The sequence below is a fragment of the Toxotes jaculatrix genome, chromosome 1 (genome assembly GCF_017976425.1).
Source record: "Toxotes jaculatrix isolate fToxJac2 chromosome 1, fToxJac2.pri, whole genome shotgun sequence".
In the NCBI taxonomy this organism is placed as follows: domain Eukaryota; kingdom Metazoa; phylum Chordata; class Actinopteri; family Toxotidae; genus Toxotes; species Toxotes jaculatrix.
The window spans coordinates 20,825,799-20,846,810 of NC_054394.1; the positions used below are offsets into that span (position 1 = coordinate 20,825,799).

At 39.5% G+C, this 21,012-nt stretch overlaps 1 protein-coding gene across 1 annotated transcript; it reads left to right on the plus strand.

The window, feature by feature from the left end:
• The first annotated feature begins 300 nt into the window (after positions 1–300).
• slc17a6b (solute carrier family 17 member 6b) lies at positions 301–13,239 on the plus strand. Its single transcript, XM_041036282.1, has 12 exons — positions 301–374; positions 2,001–2,256; positions 3,239–3,357; positions 6,826–6,940; positions 8,277–8,364; positions 8,493–8,579; positions 9,065–9,207; positions 9,402–9,551; positions 10,244–10,376; positions 10,726–10,836; positions 12,063–12,190; positions 12,898–13,239. Exons 1-12 carry the CDS (start codon positions 301–303, stop codon positions 13,237–13,239), a joined length of 1,746 nt encoding a protein of 581 aa, XP_040892216.1.
• The last annotated feature ends 7,773 nt before the right edge of the window (positions 13,240–21,012 follow it).

Here is a 21,012-nt window from a genome sequence, read left to right on the forward strand (position 1 = left end):
ACTCGGCGCGGCTACTGTACGCCAGGCAGGGGATGAGTTGGGGGTGGATGAAGGCGCACAGCTCGTCTGATTCCCCTTCTACACAGGAAGGTGTTTTTTTGTTTTGTTTTGTTTTTTGTTTTTCTTTCATTGTGAAATTTAGACTCGTCCGTTGGATCGTCGCCTCCCTGGGCTCAGGTTCATTCTAACTTCGTTTGTTGTTTTACTCGTAGCCGCTGCAGTCGGCCATCCTGCGCCGTAACATGACGATTAAACAGTAGAATAATATCGAGAAAACAGGCCTACACACAGAAACTGGATATGGAGTCAGTCAAGACGAGAGCTACGGCTGGGGTTAAGGAATTTGCGGGGAAGACCCTGGGTCATATGTACAGGTAAGGACAGGCATTTTTTTTTCATCTCGACTGGCGCGCGAGGGAATTACCTGATCTTAAAATGCAATTTATTTTGAACTGGACACGAGCCACGATGATGTGTGGATCTGCAGGCAACCTAAAAGTGTTTTACAACTTACAGGGATCTCTAGTCACGCCTCTACAAGTGAGAAGAAAATTATGCAATCAAATGTTTGTGTGTGTGTGTGTGTATGTGTGTGTGTGTGTGGTGATGGCAGGGGTTTGGGTGAACCGAGATGCCACTGGATGGAAACGTGCACACAGTCAGTCCATCCTGATGCGGGGCCTGAACGTGAATCTCATTAACAGACAGGTTACACAGGACGTGCAGGCCGCGCGCGATTTTTGGGGGGGGGGCTGTTCATTCATAATTTATAAACCATTTCATATTATCTTTAAAGGCCAGTCAGCCACGCATGATGATAAACCTGTACGGCCTGTGCCCCAAATTACTTTAAAACCATCACTTTCGCCTTTTCAGCCGACAAGATTTATATTGACTTTTCTTTAATGCAGACATCTGGGTAGTTTCTGCATCTGAAACTGAATGAACACAATTTTAGACTTCCGGCTATATTTAGATTGTTCCCTTGTGAATTCATCTTCCATAGCTTTCAAAAATTTCAGATGCATTTCCTCTGTTTATTTCCTCAAAATCTGCAGGAGAAATACAATGAAACCAGTTACGATTTTCTGAGGATCAGGTGACATTTGGTTTCCCTCATGTGTTTTCAGGGGAAAAAAAATGCAGTTGATCTGTGTTTTCTGAGGCGTAGTCTTTAAAAACCAGGCCTTTGATTTCTCTGCAAGTCCTGCATCTATTTGCATTTTATTCGATTGTTTTGGGGTATTTTTTTCCTGTCCTTTTTTAAATCAACCTCGAAGGTTTGCATTCGTTTGCAGACGCAGGAATTTAAATGTTTCGATTTTTGGACAAAAGGCTTGAGGTGAATAAATGTGACTTTGCTGAGGGAAAAAAAGGGGGGACTTTGAGGAATGCCCACAGACGTGTGTCTGGAGGCTGGAGCTGCTGCTCGGTCCCGTGAATGCTAATTAGTGTGAAAAGTGAGCGGGCTGCTGCAATGCGGTACAGTCAGGGACATGCTCGCCTGTTTTCAGCTCTACAGGCGATGCTTGTTTGTTTGTTTTGTTTTTCTTATCGTGTTTTTTTATTTTCTCAAGCGCAAATGGACGAACTTATGTGGTTTTAATTCGTTGCTCATGTGTCTTTGAATTGTCTGACTTAAACCTCAAAGATAAGATTCTTCTTAGTGTGACAGACGAAATTCTCCAGTAAGAAATCACAGTATATAGGCCTCACCACCCAAACAGCTATAGGTTAGGATTATGGTGATTCTGTAAGGATTGCTTCATGCACTTACTTGACTGGAATGACGAACCACAACAAACCTCCCAAGCTTCAAGTATCCAGTTCATAATAAAGTATTCATACAAAGTGGAAACAAAAAAGCCTCCTGAGAAATATATTTTACATTATAGGAGGAATTATGCTTTTATTTTATTTTTTTGAGCACCATCATCTCATGTGATGTTATTTTATTTGAGGACTCAGTAGACAGTGTTGTCCTCACCTGGCTGTTGCAGGGTGATAGAGAGGAAACAGAAAACCGGAGAGGTGATCGAGCTGACGGAGGATGGGCGGCCCCGAGAGGCCGCGGAGAAGAAACCCCCGCTGTGCGACTGCAAGTGCTTCGGTCTGCCCCGCCGCTACATCATCGCCATCATGAGCGGCCTGGGTTTCTGCATCTCCTTCGGTATCCGGTGTAACCTGGGCGTGGCCATAGTGGGCATGGTCAACAACAGCACCATCCACCAGAACGGCAAGATCATCATCAAAGAGGTGTGGCAACGGCAGCGAGCACTCCTGACTACAAAAAAAAAAAAAAAAAAAAAAAAAAAACACACACTCAGACTGCATGTCTCAAGATCGGAGACACCTGATTGTTACTTTAACAAGAAAAAAGACAGGAAGAAAGGGGGAAATGAATTTCTGCACACATGAGATACAGGATATGTATCAAGGCCTTCTGCCACATTAGGCCATAAAATTATTTCCCAAATCTTAAATGAACCCCCTTCCCCTCAGTAATGATGACTGATGAGCTTTGTCAAAATTTAAGTGGATGTTTGTAAGATGTACTTTTTAATGGGCCTGCATATTTTTGAAAAAAGGCCCAAATCGTCAGTGCTCCATAGAGATGATCATGTTTTATAAAGTCAGCTAGCCTTTATAGTATATGCTTTGGGCAGTATATCATTTAATTATAGAAAGATTTAAAGTCAAATCCATCATTGTGCCCTGGAGCCTAAATCATGTAGAAACAGGGGTAACAGCTGACATTATTTTAAAATACATTTCACTGAAAGCACAAAGGGCGCATGTGTGCAAGGTTAAAAGGGACATACATCTTTAAAATGATGTTTCAACATGTGCATTCAGAATAGAATATATAGGACTACGTTTAGGTAAAATCAGTGCTTAGATTTATGTTTTCGAGTTTAAGAAAGGTGTTAAGCATAATAATGGTCCCCACCCAACACGTACAGCATTTTAGATTTCACGCAGGTTCTCAGCATTTTTCCTTTAACAGGACAGGACAGCTGAATCATTCTGAGGATCAGATCAATCAATCTAATCGAAATATACAGTCGCAGGCCTTTAATAGACGGGCCTGTCTTTAGATCAGTCCCTTCAGAGAATGATGGGTTTTTTTTTTTTTTCGTTTATTTCTCGAATGACAGCCAAAAGAATGTATGGCCAGTGTTATGGTCATTTTATTATTATTATTATTACTGGTATTATTTTCCATATTATCTACCAGAAAGCCAAGTTCAACTGGGATCCAGAGACGGTGGGAATGATTCACGGATCTTTTTTCTGGGGCTACATCGTGACACAAATCCCGGGAGGATACATATCCTCCAGGCTGGCAGCAAACAGGTAGGCGGCACTCCCCGTCAATTACCATAAACACCCCCATTCATTTGGCAGACGAAGCATTGTGATATTTTACTTTTTTTTTTTTTGGCCTATTAAACAAATTTATTGAACAGTTGGCGAGACTCTCCCTTCCTCTCACCCTCAATGTGTGTTTTCTTTCTTTGCTATTTTAAAAAAAAATTGATATGAAACGAAAATAAACACACGGTGACTGGAACAAATTCAGTTAACACGCTCGCACACACAACGAATAAAAATAAAATCAAAAACAGCCAAGGCAAGAAAAAAAAATGGCGTCATTCTTGTCTGAATTATGAATTGGATAAGCATTTCACAGTTATAGGCTGAGAACCACTACATAAAGGCAGCAGACAGTCAGCTGCTCTGAAGTGATCCAGAGCTGCAGGGAGGGCACCGGGCTGGCAGGCCTGCAGCTCCCGGTGTCAGGGCTTCCTGCCACCTGTTAATGAGCTCCCTGGGGGGAGCCGGGTCTAATCTGTCGCTCTCTCGGGGCATGGAGACCAGACCCTGTCTTGTCGCCAAAGGCTTTTATTCACATGAGCACTGCCAATGCATAAAGTCATTATAATTACGTTATATTACAGACAGTGGGCTATAATATTAATATGACGGCGCACATTTTAGGGGTTGAATGTTGACAAATAGGCTAGGCCTACCATGGCTATAAACTGCTCCTTTAATTGTTGTTGGTAACACCATCATTTATAAAGAAATCAAAAATGGTTTACAGTTCAATATCAGAGGCCCAAATCTTGAGCACGTTTTTAAAAATTAAGTTTTATAAACTGAAAGATTAAAAAAAAAAAAAAGCCAGTATTACATGATAATTATTATCATTAAAAAGTGCAGCTAGAACAGACAGTAATGATTCTACCCGTATTAACCTGATTTTATCGCAGGCCTACCTCCTTTAAAAAGAAAAAGGGAAAAAAAATCTTAATCCCTGTCGTTTGCTCCTCGTCCTGTTGATTGACACGAGGATGCAATCGAATCAATTGGTCTCGTGCCCAACAGTAGTCTCAACCGGATTAGGGCTTGCCCCCCGCGTGCAGATGAGAGGGGCGCGAGAGACGTGACAGAAATGAGAAATAGCTGGGTGTTCATGGATGGCCTGGTCCTCCCTGCGCCTGATTTCACCCGTTCAGCTGCTCCTTCACGTTAAAAAAATATTCAAATGAATGGAAAGTTGCCATATATGTACACAGAAGGTGAAAAATTAAAGGAAAAACCTTAATAAATGAGTGGAGAAACATTGCAAACACAGATGCTTCCGCACAGGTGCACTGCATGGTATAATTAATGTATATCATCATCTGTGGCTTATATATAAAAATGCTGAGCAGGCCCAGTTGATTCTGATTTTGTATTAAGATAAGAGAAAAAGATCTCAGGGTTTTTGAAAGATGGTTTGTTGTTGGGGCATAGATGGCAGGAGCTTCAGTCACAAGACTGTTCAACTGGTTAGTATTTAAATAAGAACAGTGACTAAGGCGATTTAGATCTATGGGAAAGATCAGTAAATAGGGTCAGAAACTGTGGTTGACAGCGTACATTAAATGGCTGTGATGCTGGTGCATTAGTACGATATGTAAGGAAAAACAGGAGACTGAGGATGTTAATGCAGGGTGTGATAAGACTGCGTAAGCAAGAACAGTCTGTCCACAATCATATAGAGAGGGATATCATTGTGGGGTTGCAGTGCATTAACCCCTCATTAAAAAGATGAACGCGCATTTGAGAGTTCAGTGGTGCATAAACCACTGGTCTACAGAGATGTGGAAAAAGTGATACGGTCAGATGAGTCATCCTCCACCATATTCTCGACAAGTGGGGGAGTGCATGTGAGGCGTATAAGAAAATGATACAGGTCTGAATGCATCACCTCTACAGTGAGGGGATCCAGAGGTTCTGTTATGCTGTGGGGGGCATTTTGCAAGCATGTTTTTTTCCCTTAGAGGAAAGGGTTATAACAAATCAGTACAAAGGTGTTCTGAATGAGCACCTTCATCTGAAGATGAAACATTTCTATCCTGATGGGAGCGGTCTCCTCTAGTATGACATAAGGCAAGAGGGACCACTGACTTGTTTGATGAGCATGAAGATGATCTGAATCATATATTATGGCCTTTGCGCTCACCAGACCTCAACCCCTTTGAACACCTATGGGAGATTATGGACTAATGTGTCAGACAGCGCTCTCCGCCACCATCATCAAAACACCAAATGAGGGAACACGTTTTAGAAGAATGTTGTTCATCCCTACAGCAGAGTCCAGAGACTTGTAGAATCAGTGCCAATGTACAATGAAGCTATTCTGGTGGAATATGGTGGCCCAGCACCTTACCACTTTATGATGGTTTTACCTTTAATCTATCACCAAATATATGCAGCTAACGTTATTCTTTTCTTCTGCCTTTGATGACAAAAGTAAAGCCACCGCTCCCAGTTAACAAAGTCAAAATAAATAGATAGCACAAAAATAGAGACAAGAAATATCTTCTATTTGATCTTCTATTTGCGTCTATTTCAGTGTCAAACTCCAATCAAATATTGTTCTTCATGACGTGAAAACGGTTGCTAGGCGACACCTACACGTAGACGTGACCGTTAACGTACCGTTGCGGCATAAAATATTTATTTCGGTGACGTAAGATGGGCGCGTGTGGTGCAGAGCCAATCAGAACCGAGATACGTGCTCTTCCTGTGTGTACTATACACCAAAAAGGCTTTAAATGTGACATCTTATTTCTAAAAAGGGTTAAAGACAATGACTTTGAAAAGGCCGTGAAAAAATATGAATCAATTAAGTTTTAAATATATTTTCAGTTTTGGAAGAAAATCTCAGATCAAGTAAAATTTTTAAAATCACTGTGTAGCGATTTAAAAAATTTGCTCAAAGTAACAAAAATAGTAAATATTATGTAGACTGTCCCATTTCAGAATAATGCATATTATTATTTGATTATAAGTACTGATGCATCAGTTTGTAGGGATTTCGAAAGGAAGGGCTAATTTTAACTACTTTACATACTGCTGAGTATCTCAACCTACAATATTCTTATTCTTTTTTTGACTGTATTTTGTTTTAATGATGTGGATCTACAAAGTAGCGAGTTATTACAGCTGTCAAATAAATGTAGTACAAGTACAACCTTTCCCCCTGAAATGTAATAGGATAGAAGGAATTAGTAGCATAAAATGAAACTACTCAAGTAAGTACCTCAAAACAGTCCAATCAAAATCCCTCAAGGCCAATAACGCATTTAATATTTTCCTAAAAAAAAAGCAAAAAAAAAATAAGTTATATTTCATCTACTGTGATATTTCAGTGCTCTGTTCCTTGCCAGCTAATGTATTAATAACATGAATTCAGTACAGTCAAGATAAATATGTGGGGAGCCGCTATACATAAAATGCTATATTTAAAATGCATTTTATCATTTTCAGGGTATTTGGTGCAGCCATTGTCCTAACATCGACTCTCAACATGTTCATTCCCTCGGCTGCCCGAGTCCATTATGGGTGTGTCATTTTTGTTAGGATATTACAAGGTCTGGTGGAGGTAAGAGACTGTTACCATCCAAAGGTGTAGTATTTTTTAATCTTTCTTCTTTTTAATAAAAATCATGGTGTGTGAACTAACTACAAAAAATGGGCAGAGCATATTTTCACCATTAACAAGACATAAAGGTTACATTTGTCTGATGTGAGTTTGTGTTGTTATGGCTACAAATAGCTGGGTATTGGCAAAAATACACTTTACAAAGGGGCTTCCTGCAAATTCTACTCCATGAGAAAGCAAAGGGAAGACTGTACCGTGCGATGGATATTCAGCCAGAGGGAATATGAGATGAGCTGTATTGATCCAGTCCACTGTGGCTGAGTGTTTGTGGGATAGTCCAGTTCATTTTTTACTGTCACACTTTGTATCCTGGATACACAACAGCAAAGTGCTTGTATACAGATAGATAGAAAGGAAAACACTGCCATGCAAAAGCACATCAGGCCTCTGGCTTCGTAGTGGAACATGACACCCAGATATCTGTCTGCTGTAAAATAAATCTTGGCATGTTGATTAAACTTGCATATTATAGTGAAGCTGATAGTGCTTTTCTTAGATAGGCAAACAGAATTAACGAAATGTAAAGATAAAGTTGTTTGTGGGCATTATTTAGAAGATAATGTTTTAGGACAAAGGATTGTCTGGCTGTGGGTTTTCTACCATATTTCAATGTTTTGGGATAAATGGTGTCCAACACTAACAGTCATGATGGTAAATGACTCTTCCATTAGTAGCAGCTTTGTATCAAGGGGAATAAATACAAACAATCCAATATTATAATGGAACATTTCATCAATTAAAGACTGGTGGCAGTACAGTGTTCTCCTAATGAAGCCCATACAGATTGTATTTTACATCAGCACAGTTTGTTCAAATTAGTGACTGATGAACATTTAATAGCTGCGGGGTGGCTTTGCTCCATGAACAGCTCATGAGGTCCTCTTTGCTCATGTCATCGTGCGGTTTATTCTTGTTAATGAGGAGGGTGAAAATGTTAATTTTTGTCAGTTATTGTATGTATTCTGAGACCATTATTTACTGGGATAATACTGCTGGTGATACTACTGTGTTGAAGCCATCAAAAATGGGTGCAAGGTAATGCAAAAATATGGCCTATAATCAGTTCATTGTACAAACCTAAGCATTTGTCACATCTATTTAATCACTATAGAACGCTGTTCACTCTCACTGAATACACACATTTCCAAACTGTTTGTATCAGGAAGAGCGCTCAAAATAGTAGGCTAAAGAACACAGTGTTCCAGTCCCTTGCTGTTAACTTTGCATGTTTCTTCACCATGAATTAATACTGACTGTTGCTGTGTGGTGTGTTTAGGGAGTGACCTACCCAGCCTGTCATGGCATCTGGAGTAAGTGGGCTCCTCCGCTGGAGAGGAGTCGTCTGGCCACCATATCATTCTGTGGTAAATACTTAGAGCTCAGTGTCTCCTGTTGGAATTTATAAACTGGGTTCACAATTGATTTGTTGCATGTTGCTGGTTAAGACGTTTGAGCTTTCAATCTTTGACTCCCTTGTCTTGCTGTCTCTCAGGCTCTTATGCTGGTGCTGTGATAGCGATGCCTCTGGCTGGGATCCTGGTTCAGTATTCAGGCTGGTCCTCAGTGTTCTATGTCTATGGTAAGATAGACGAGGGTTTGCAAGCGATACATGTTAGTATTATTGCACAAGGGAATGGGAAATAAGATTCTGTGGTAAAATCATAACAAAAAAGTATATACATGTGCATGTGTGCCAAAAAATGATTAGCTGAAATGTTTTTAGTGAACTAAAGTGTCTTTTCGCTGAAACCTTAAGAGTTTGACAATGAGAAAGTCCAGTGAAAGTCAAATGGATTTATCCAGGCAGACTGTGTATTGATCCCCCCTCCCCCCAATGTTTTGGCATGTCAATAAATAACCCCCAGTCTTCCTCTCTGGACTGAATACAGTTAGCTTTCCTGTCTGGGCTTTATTCTCTCAGGCGTTTTGGAAAGATCAAACTACCAAACACTCAGTGAGTGTGTGTACTTACTGATGAGATCAAAATTAGCTGCAGCACTGCATCCATAATGATCATATGATCCATAATGAAGTTCTGACATGTATTCTGTCTGTGACATGCAGGGTGCTTTGGCATCTTCTGGTACATGTTCTGGATCCTTGTGTCTTACGAGAGCCCTGCTGAACATCCGTCCATCACTGATGAGGAACGCTGCTACATTGAAGAGAGCATTGGAGAGAGTGCCAAGTTAATGGGTCCTGCTGAGGTAAGGGCACACAGTCCACATAACAAGTTAGACTCAAGAAAGACTCAAGAAAATCCTTTGTGTTGTAAAGGGTACTTGAAGTACCAACACAATTCCAAGTTACGCTTCCAATAGTTATAATCTTCTGTCTTTCAACACAACAGGTAATGTAAATTTATGTGTAAAATCCAATCCTTTGTGATGATCTATTCCAGAAATTCAAGACCCCCTGGAGGAAGTTCTTTACTTCTATGCCTGTCTATGCAATCATTGTGGCCAACTTCTGCAGGAGCTGGACCTTTTACCTGCTACTGATCAGCCAACCTGCATATTTTGAGGAAGTGTTTGGCTTTGAGATAAGCAAGGTGAGCTTATGATACAAGCCAGAGGACAAGCGACAAACATGGTGCATGAATTGTGTGGTCAATAAAATTAAAACAGTATGGAAAAAAACACAACACTGTTGTGTTCGAGCTTGTGAGCATGTGACACTTCAAAATCAATGTCAGCGCAACTGGTAGGCTGAGGATCATTCTCATGCGATCCTCATTACATAACAAGACAAAATCAGGATATGAAAAGGTTGTGTTTTTTTTCCCAGCAAAAATGCCTTATATTTCCTAAAACAGGCCAGGAAGATTAGTGATGACTGAACAAGTGAATAAAATAATCTTAAATAATCTTAAAACTTGGTTTCATAACTAAAGCATTTATAACTTAAATGGCCATTACTACACAAACAACAATCAAATTTAACAATAGGGAAAAACATCCTTAGTATTAATGAAGGAATGATTTTACTGTCATTGATTCAAATGTCACTAAATCCTGACTGGTGATCCAGTGAGAGGAGCACAGAGAAAAATACAAATACAAGAATCTCTTATTTGAGATGATCAAAATGATTATTAGGGCCTTTACAAATAAAGAGATTGAAAAAGATTAAATAGTATTAAACAGGTAACATCTGTAGTCTAAAAATCCTGTTGTGCTGTTTCCTCAGAATAAATGTATTGCGCTGCAGCTTAGCTGGTTGATTTTCTGCATGTGGTTGTAGGTCGGCATACTGTCTGCCCTCCCCCATTTGGTGATGACCATCATTGTGCCCATCGGTGGCCAGCTGGCCGACTACCTGCGCAGCAAGAACATCCTGACAACTACCACTGTCAGGAAAATCATGAACTGTGGAGGTGAGAAGTCTGTACTGGGAATGAAATAACGTTTTCCACACCTTCTCTCGGCACTGCTACAGGGTGTTATTTTCACGGTGCCAGATCCATAGTGCTCCTTTTCAGTTGCTCCTCACTGCCAGATGGGTTTAAGAGATGGTTGTGTTTGTATATTTGTAAAAATCTATCTGTTCAATTCTTGTACACAAGTTGAGCTGCTGAGTGTGACTGTGCATTGATTTCATATCTGTCACTTACGTAATTGAGTGCAGACAATGTATCATGCTTAATTCAATTGGCAACGTGATGACCAACAGCCCGTGGGCTTTGTGTGTTTCTGTGTGTGTGACCTGCTGTCTCTCTCTGTTAGGATTTGGCATGGAGGCCACATTGCTGCTGGTGGTAGGATATTCCCACAGCAAAGGGGTGGCCATCTCCTTCCTGGTGCTGGCAGTGGGCTTCAGTGGATTTGCTATATCAGGTTAGTACAAGTACAGTTTAGGATATGATGATGAAAGAGGATAACGAAAATTCAGAAGTGTAGTTAAAGCAATAGTTGGATATTTTTGGGAAATACTTTCTTGGTGAGACACCAACTATAAAGCTCATTAATTAACCTTTAACCTTAAACCTTTGTTACCCTTGGACAGAACCAAGTGAGCAGTTCTCGACAAGAAAGACACCAAACATATTTCCCAAAATGTCAATCTATTCCTTTAATTTAGTAGTTGATAGCAGCCTGTACTTTACTGGTGAAAGCTTGCAGTAAATTTGTGGCAGCTTAACGAAAATAAAAAAAACATTTTTTTGTACCTTTTTATGTTATTTCACTAGAAGTTTTCTATGACCGGTATCTGTCTTTTAAAGGAGAAGCTGTGTCAAAAACACAAAATTAACAAAAGACCCTAACTAGAGATCCTTAACTAGAGAATGGATAGTTAGTTTGTATTGTCTGCACAGACTCTTTGACAGGCAGCCACGAGTGTGGGGATTACGAAATGTTATAACAGACATGTTTGTTATAATGCTGAAATGTATTTGACATTATGTACAATTTTGTGAATGTCCCAAGTAACAGTATGTTTGCTGTTACTTAGTAATATGATGCTGCAGTGCCTCTAGTATTGATTTATTTACAAAGTTCAAATAACACCAGATCAGAATTAGTTGTGTAGGTAAAGCCCTCTTTAAGACATCAGATTTTAGGTAGGATTTGTGACACATTTTCACTAGCTGGCAAAATGAACCTTTCAGTTTTCTTTCCATCCATTCATTCAGCAGATCTTTCCATGTTTATGCTTTGCTCCAGAGGATGCAGAGGTCTGTGACTGAGTGCAAAATCAGTTTCTTGCCTGTTGTTCTTGAGCTTTCTCCTGGAGTGTTTAATAATTCAGTGCTAGCTGTCCCAGGGGATTTGCCAGGCAGCCAGCAGCTTGCGAGGACACTTACTCATTCACCTAAAGTGGGGGAGGAGGAGGATGTGTGGCGAGTTGCTGCCTATTTCTTGCAACACGATGGTCGCTGTTTGTGCTGCTTTTATCTACAACTGTGTCCAGAATCTGTTGCTTTTATTACTTGACACATATGATCACAGTGTTTCCTTCAATTTGACATTTAAATCTGGTTGCCTGGAGCTATCATAATTCACAAGGTAAAAATTATCAACAGTATTTTAATTTGTTAATTTTTTTTTAAAAATTCCATCAGGTTTTAATGTCAATCACCTGGATATTGCTCCCCGTTATGCCAGTATCCTAATGGGCATCTCCAATGGTGTGGGTACTCTGTCTGGGATGGTGTGCCCATTGATTGTTGGTGCTATGACAAAGAACAAGGTAAGGGCTTTTCCCCGTCAGGCACCAAACACTGCAATAATAAAGATCTTCTAATTTCATATGTGTGTAATTAGTCTGAAACGAGATTTAAATAAGCAAGTAACACGTTATTTTAAGAATTTATGAGCAGTATTGACAGTAAATATCCGTTGCATGCAATACATGGTTCATAACAGACTAAAATGTAGTTCTAAGCAGATTTAAGTGTTCATTAACATATCTGACAACAACTCTAATGCCTCTTGTTAAGCATGATAAAAAAAGAATTATACTATAAAATAGCAAAACACAGTTGTAATAGTATAAAGAAGAAAGCTAGCTCCGTAGTCTTCATACAGGCATTGTGATAGAGCTGAAGCAACTAGCTTCTAGCATCTACATTTTAGCACACAACTGCTGTGGGTTCAGATGTTTTCCGTCAATCAGATTAGACTGCTGGTTTGTACTGTGATGATAATTTTGAGTTTGTTGCCTGAGGGAGTGATAGGCTTTGTTTTCTGTACATGAGCTGTTGGAGTCTAGTGGTTTGCTGCTTCCTGTATCCGTAAGAGTTTGTAACATGCAATGCAGATTTTGGAACACAATCCAAACTTATTTTCAATTAAACCTAATGACCTTAACCAAGTGCTGTGAGTATCCATGGGCTTTTTTGACAGTAAGAATTATTAAGGGTTTATAAAGATATATGTTTTACCTTTCCTCTTCAGACACGTGAAGAATGGCAGTATGTGTTCCTGATTGCCTCCATGGTGCATTATGGGGGCGTGGTCTTCTATGGCATCTTTGCTTCTGGAGAAAAACAACCGTGGGCTGATCCAGAGCTGACCAGTGAGGAGAAGTGTGGCTTCATCGATGAGGACGAGCTGGCAGAGGAGACAGGTGACATTACTCAGAGTTATGGTGCTTTTGGAGGTCCAGCTAAGACGTACGGTGCAACCACGCAGGTGAATGGTGGCTGGGCTGCTGGATGGGAGAAGACGGAGGAGTACGTCCAAGAAGAAGCACAGGGAGGAGGCTACGGATACAGGCAGGATGAGGGATACTCCTAGACCAAACACACATTCATTGACATGAGTAGACCTATTTTCCTGAGTGTGCATCAGTTTAGTCATAAAAAATGAGAAACAAGAAGAACTACAATCCATTGTCGTATTGTTTGCACAGATTCTAAAAAAAAAAAAGAAAAAATTGTCGACTTAATGTAAAAATTACCAAAATATATAAAAAATTTAAAGACATTTGATTAATAGAGGTGTAACACATATCAAATTGGCAGTCTGTAAATGTATTATTATGCATATTGATAATAGATATATTTATTTGGAGTGCAACTGTGTGTATACGTGAACATTTTCATCCCATCAGCCGAGGCTTCCTGACCACACTGAAGCCTGTAGGGTTACATAGAAGCTGCCCATCAGAACCGACCCCTTATTTATCAAATTAAGTCTTACAGTACAACATCCTACAAGCCAGCCATTACAGTGTATCAATATGTCACTGCACAGAAACTAGACACTATGTTGATATAGATTGTACTGTATCTCTCCTGAATGCACTCAGAGTAGTGTGTCCTTTCAATGCACAATATGATGACTTTTTTGTTTTCTTATTCACGGCTTCTGTCTGTGTCTGTGTGTGTGTGTGTGTGTGTGTGTGTTTGTGTGTGTGTGTGTGTGTGTGTGTGTAGATCTAAGTCCTTAACATGTAAGTGACCTGCTGTAGAGATTTGATGAGTGGCGCAATGACTTGTGAAGACTGTTTGGTTACACTTGCATAAAAGGTTAAAATGTCTTTCAAATGTTTGCTACAGGTGATCCATTTTGTTACTGCTGTTGAATTTGAGTTTAGCATTTGTGACCCGTCACGTCTCAGCAGTGTAGTGCAGGAGTAAAGCCATTCTCATTATTACACTCCACATTACTGTTAACGTCTTCTTTGTACCAATACATTGTGGAAAGACTTGTCTTAAATATAGCATATATGACAGAGATAACTAGAGGTGCACAGAGTAAAGATGTATAAAAGTTTATAGATTAAATTTAGATATTGTTAGACCAAGAGATTCATGGTCAAACATGAACAATAGCCCAAATCAGTATGAGAGTCTTATATTATAGCAGCAAACCTAATAATGTCTAATGAGAGGGAAAATATGTAAAATAGCACAAAACAGATATTTACATGATCGAAGGGAGAGGGGAGTAATTTTTAACGCACATATTAAAGCACCTGAAAACTAAGTATTTCTCTGTCACTTCAAAATGCTTTATGCCTAAATAAAGGAACGCACAAAAGCTCTCTGCTCACTCTGCTTCATCAGGACTTTGTGGGTATGGTTTGATTAAATTTGACAGTGACAAAACAATCCATCAACCATCATCGGATTCTGAGTCAAATGTTCATGACATAATACAGAATCACCTTTTCCCAACTGAGCCACACCCCCAACAAACCAGCAAGAAGAAAAAAAAAAATCATAAATGAAAAAATAAAAATACAAAATCACTGAAACTGTTAACTTAAGCAGAAATGTGAATGTTCATTTGGGATCCCACTGTTTTAAAATGAGAAGCTGATTGAGAAACTATGTTTCCAGGGCCTTTAAAGCTAAAGGGAGATGTTTAAAATGTCAAATGACATTATAGAAGTTGAAGTAAACATTCCCAAACAAGTATTTGAATGTTTGCATATATCTATACTTTGCATAAAGTTCAACAAAACAGGACATTGCTATTTAAAATTACAGAGAAGATACAAGAGTAGAGGCAATCACAAACACGTGCAATTTGGACAAACTCCCATTTGTCCATTTCCATTACAGAATGGAAGTAATTTGAGACATTTTATGAATTAACGCATAATGTAATAACCTGTCTACCTATGGGAGTCTGGTAATGAAAAGTGTTTTAAGCTCCTGAATAAGAAAAACAAGCAAACGCACCACGCATCCAGAATCTGTTTTGTCCTCATTCTGCACTTACACTGACTGACAAGGTCTGAAGGGGCCAATTTTGGTTAATTTATCACTCGTCTATGGAGACCTTAAGTCAGCACTTCACAATATAGATGTGTGTGGATGTGTATTTATGCATGGAACAAAGTTAGATTTGTAGTATGTCCTTTTTTTTTGTTTTTTGTTTTTTTTGTCTCCTTTTCTTGAAAATTTTTTTGTCTTTGTCTCAGAAACTGTTACTGATGCTTCAATTTCTTTGCACAATTAACCAAAGGTGGAGAGCAGAGTTGGTTTTTAGCTGGAAGTAAAATATTTTTAAGAGAGTTCAGACCATCAGCAGCAAGGTTTCAGCATTATGGTACCCCCAGTGTGCAGGTGGCACCAAACATTACTCAGTGTACAAAGCAATAAATCCATAGTAACAGTTCTGGTCAAGCGTCATGAACAGTCATTATGTAACTGTTTTTTTTATGCATTTGTTTTAAAGTCGTGTTTTCTGTGATAACAGATGTAGAAAATAAATACTTGTAAAGAAAAAAACAGAAATATACTGTCTGTATGAAAATATAGTAATAGAGTCCAACACAAACATCTTTGGCTGCAAGAAAGTACAAGGAGTTTGTGACAGGGCTGCTCACCAGATGAGAATGATATAACGAGCTCCGTCTGAGAGGCGGACGCTCGTCTTCTTCATGTTTCTTTTTTTGTTCTGATGTGGTCCACATGAACTTTGTGATGTTGTTTCCTCCCTCTGTGTCACTCTCACTCTCTCTCTCTTTCCCCTGGTTTTAGTTTGATTAATGTTTATCATTCAGTGGCTGGACCCCTATTTCCCTACTTTGACCACATGTAACTCCTCCTTCCCCTGTACAACCCTGATTTCATTGTCACGTTATTCATTGACATTAAGGATGAAACCTAACCAAGCGATTCTACGTTTTCAAAAATGACAAATGTGCAACCTGAAGTAGTTAAAAGTTTCCTGTTTTTGTGCCTCTGAAGTTAAAGTGTGATTCTATGGCTTCTGTTGCTGTGTAAATTGAGAGGTTTGTTGATGTCGAAATGAAATACTCTATATCCTTTTTTGATAAAAAAAAAAAAAAAGCAAACAAATCTGTGTGTGTCCTGGTGTATTTGTATTGGCAAGAAACAGATAATGGAGCAAGTCGGACAGTACTGAAGAACATATGTTTTGTCAACTTTGCAATTTCTTAGCAACTGCTACTTGACCATTGCTACATTTTCACTTAACATTGCATTCATATGTTGCTAATAACACAACTTAATGTTAAAACTACAGTGGAAACAAGTTGTCAACACAAAATTGATGTACCATCACCTTTTAAGTTGATATGGTGAAGTAAAGAGTTGCTTAGTCACATATCCAGATATCCACCATATGCTAAATTTTGGCAATGAAAACTGAATAAAAGAACATCTGATAACTGAGGTGATTTAATTCAACCACTTATTCCAATGTAACATACATGTTACAATGGAATAAGTATCTGTATTAGAGGGTAAAGTTGAGGCAAGTGACGTTTCCCTAAACTTTGTGGTACACATGACAAATTCATTTTGCTGCTCACATTTACGATGTGAAGGTCTTCATTCATGAGACCTGATTGCCAAAGTGTTTTATGTGATTGGTTGTTTCTCCATTATAAACTTGATGGAGAATGCCGGGAATATTCACAACATCTAGTATCTATTTAGTTTACTTAAAAAACATGGGATCAGTGCGTAATATCATTACAATGAGGTTTTCAGCAGAGTGATTTTTAGCTGTTCCACCAAGGCCACAGGAAGTACATAGTTAATGGCAGCCCTCCTTCCTTGTCGGTGAAATCAATAGGGTCAGTCCCCAGTGTTCGGCTGGACCTATTGACTGTTCTAACCTCTTAATGGAGATGAGAGGGAGGAGGAGCACTTACTGAGCTATTTGGAGGTGTTACTTCGATTTAGGAGCCGACCCCTCCCTACACCAACAAAGCTTCTGCGCACAGTTCTCACAGATGATCATCAGAGGAGATACAACCAGAGAAAACATCTGAGCCTGAGCAGAGATAAATGATTTGTTTCTTTCGGGTAAACTTGTCATTGAGATTAAAGTCTTCTTTTAACCCTGTAATGATCCCACAAATTTAAAAAAAAAAAAAAAAAAAAAAAAAAAAAATATATATATATATATATATATATATATATATATATATATATATATATATATATATATATATATATATAGGCATTTCTTCGTTCCTTTAGGCACAAACTTCTATTTTTATTAGCTGACCACACAGTTTGTAATTAGCAATTATCAAATTAACAAATGGCAGGGATGTCTGGCTACAGTGAAAGAAGACTGCAATCTGCACGATTTTTTCTCCACTGAAGTGAAAGACATTTTCAAGAGCAATATGTGAAACCTGACGAATAAAGCATTTTAGATATAAATGCTTGTTTTAAAGATGAATAGATAAAATAATAACCCATAGCACAGACATACAATACTAATAGTAATAAAGAATCTAAACTCTGGGGTTTAATCTTTGTAATTTTGTGAAGGGTCTTGCTTAGACAACTGCAGTGCACCCTGGGAATTTCTTTTCCCCTGATATACTTCAAGAGTGATGAAGATGGTTCAGTTTTTCACATGTCACAACTCAAAATATCACAACCAGATGTTGATATAATCTTTGAATAATCAAAGAGAGAATTGGCAGAGTAGGCAGCATTTCTTGGTTATCTCTTTAATGACCAATTGTGCTCAATGATCTACTAAAAGAAAAACTGCTTTCTCTTATGTAAGGCAGTGGTTACCACAGTCATGCATGACTTTAACTTGAAACTAAAATCCACTAAAATTCACTGTGCAGAATGATGTATGTGCAGACTTTGACACCTGGAGGTTGTTTTAACATTTATCTGCTGAAGGGGGAAAGTTTCTTTGTGCTCAGTTTTGTGCAACTGACACACAATATTCATAATATAAATTTAAGAAGACCAAATGTATAAGATAAAAAATAATTGGTAACTACATCCAAAATAAGGTACAGGCTAACACATTCAGTAGACATATCATTTCTTTCCTGTGTATGTGAACCTTGAGGTCTCCTTTTAAAGTCATTTTGTATGGAGTCCTGCAATGTGTAGAGCAGCATTAGTGAAATAAAATTCAGACCACATTCTCCGTCCTAACATCACTGACGTCAAACAACTCTGCAAGAGCTCTGAAAAGCCCAAGGTCACACAGAGATCACTGTTTGATTGATGAGCAACTTCTGCATCAGGTGATATTAAAAACATGCTCTGTCGCCCTCCTCTATGTGTGTGTGCGTTTGTTATTGTGACTCTTGTCCCGGCTCAGCTCATTGCATTTGTTAATTTGACAGGCTCAATAAACGTGTCACCAGCCACCCCTAAATGGTGTTTTCTCGCAGCCAACCAGCCAGAACCGTCATCTTGTCCCAGTGCAAGTGAGGGAGGTGACCCATAACCCTTTGTGACCATCAATCCACCAATTATACTAAACGTACCACTGCCTCTCCCCAACGAAAGGTAAAAAATCCTCCATTCTACCTGTGTGCTGATGCAAGTCTTTGTACAGAAAGACGTCATCCAGCCGCTCTTTCAATGTTCTCTTGGGTTTTAATGTTTTTATTTGCATCACATATATAAATACAGCATGAGGGCGTGTGTGTCTGACAGCTTGGATGCTAAATTGAGAGAATGCGTGCGCATATGTTCAGCATCTTAAATGGCTGTTCAAATGTGGGTGGGGGGCAGGTGCTGCTACTGCCTCAAGGGAGGTGGGTGGGGGGTGAAGGGAGTGGCAGTAGATGCCAAAATCAGTCTTTAATGACTCGGGGGCTGTGCTCATGTTGTGCTTGGGACCCCTGAGATCCTACATGGCTCGTAAATAAGCTCCTGATTTGCACAATGTGCCTCCAGCACCTCTGAGCTATTCACGGGATGATGAGACAGTACGTCTTTAGATAGGATATCGATTTAAGACCAAGATGGACACATGAAGATCGCTTTAGGTTTGAATTAATTAATGACAGGAATTATTATCCCCAAAGTCTCACAAACAAAGCATTTATGCAGCATTAACCCGCTGCATAAATGAGCTCGTGAATTATTAAAAACTTTTAGAATCACTCTTTAATTCTAGCTGCAAACAGAGAAACAGCTCTGTTTTGAGGTTAATACAAAGTTTTAACTCTGTGCATCTTCTTCCGTAGTCACATACAGCCACACGTGAGCTGTCCATGGTGCTCAGTGAAGGATCACTGCGTAACACGACCACAGGCGTGTTCACTGATCTGTACATAGACATGTAAAATGCAGATAAAACACAGCATAGCATTGTGGTATTCAAGACCTTAAATGATCTTCTATATTCTATACGTCGCACTTCTACAACCGCCCCCCTCCTACCCCCACAACAGGCTCTGGATCAGTGCCGATTGGCTCGGAAAACAGCAGCAGGATCCTCCTCCCGCACGAGTGAGGAAGCATGATTGGTTGCACATGCCAGCCTTCAGCACTATCAGCACAGCTGGTATATATTTAGCTGCCCCCACCACCCACCCACCCACCCCATCAACCCCCTTTCTCCCCCCCCATCCTCCTTCTCCTCTCCCCATACGCAGCCACCACCTTGTCAGGAAGTGCGTCATAGGTTCGTCAAGGGGGAGCCTCTGGGGCGAGGCACTCTAATATTAGGAAGTCCAAAACTCTCCTTCATCAGGTCTCCTTCAGGCACATACACAGAAAGACACTTAAAACATGACAGTATAATGCAAGACTTTGAACATGGAGCTGGGAAACCTGCAGGTATATGTATATGTACACTGCACATGCTGACAGACATAATGCTCTTTCTTTGTTCTTTGTCTTCTTCTCTTTTTTCCCCCCTCAGTGGTGGACCAGGTTAAAAATGAAACTATTTCAAAATCAAAAAGAAATTTAAAAAATAGCTGTCTTTCAAGAGCATGAGTCACAACCCACACTTCAGGGATGCTGCTGGTTGTATCACAAATTCCTACATTATTCAGAATAAAGCATACATTTTATGTCTGGAGGGATGCAAGGAGAAAATCTGGTTAGAAGCTTGTGCAAACTGAGTACCTCAGCATTTCACATCGAAGTTGAGACTTCTTCGTTTTTTTTTTTTATTATTATTTTGGTTTCATTTTGGTTTTTAACATGAACAAAATTTACTTGTTGCTTTATTTTCTCTCCTGTGCTGATAAGGACAGTTTGCACTACAAGATGATGCTGAATAGAGGATTAAAACATTGGTAACATGGAGAGGAAGAGAAGGGACCCCCCCCCCCCCCCCTCCTCCCTCCTCCCTCAGTTAATGGAGCTAAAGCACCTGAATTGAAATGTGTGTGTGTTTCTGTCTGTCTGTGCACGGACATGCATGTATGTGTGCCAGTAGTTCTTTATTCAGGCTAGTCTCTTAATGCCCTATCACCAGATGGGAGCTAGCAGTAGATATGTGTGTGTGTGTGTGTGTCTGGTTAGGAGGGGGGCATTTCCCAAAACCCAAGCATCAGGCCTCCTTTTGTCCTCTTGCCTGTCACCGATGGCTTCACAGTGGGGTGACACACACTCCAAATCTCATTAAAAAGTGAGAGATGGGGGGAGGGCCTTTCATGTCTAATGGGACTGGAGGAAAAATATAATAACTTGATGCAAGCAATGTTGTGCTATGACTAAATTCTCATTCTGCAATCGATTTTTATGGCTGCTTTTACAGCATTTGAAATTACAACATGACATTTACAGTTACAGCACTTCTACATCGACTCATACTATAAAGGTAAACCACACATGCGTACAGACACGTCCTTCC

What these genes read in the sequence shown, in the direction of transcription:
- slc17a6b (XM_041036282.1), top strand. Translation starts at nt 301, where the DNA reads ATGGAGTCAGTCAAGACGAGAGCTACGGCTGGGGTTAAGGAATTTGCG. An exon ending in GCAAGATCATCATCAAAGAG is followed by an intron (nt 2,257 to 3,238) that starts GTGTGGCAACGG and finishes ATTATCTACCAG; the next exon opens with AAAGCCAAGTTCAACTGGGA. An exon ending in GGCCACCATATCATTCTGTG is followed by an intron (nt 8,365 to 8,492) that starts GTAAATACTTAG and finishes GCTGTCTCTCAG; the next exon opens with GCTCTTATGCTGGTGCTGTG.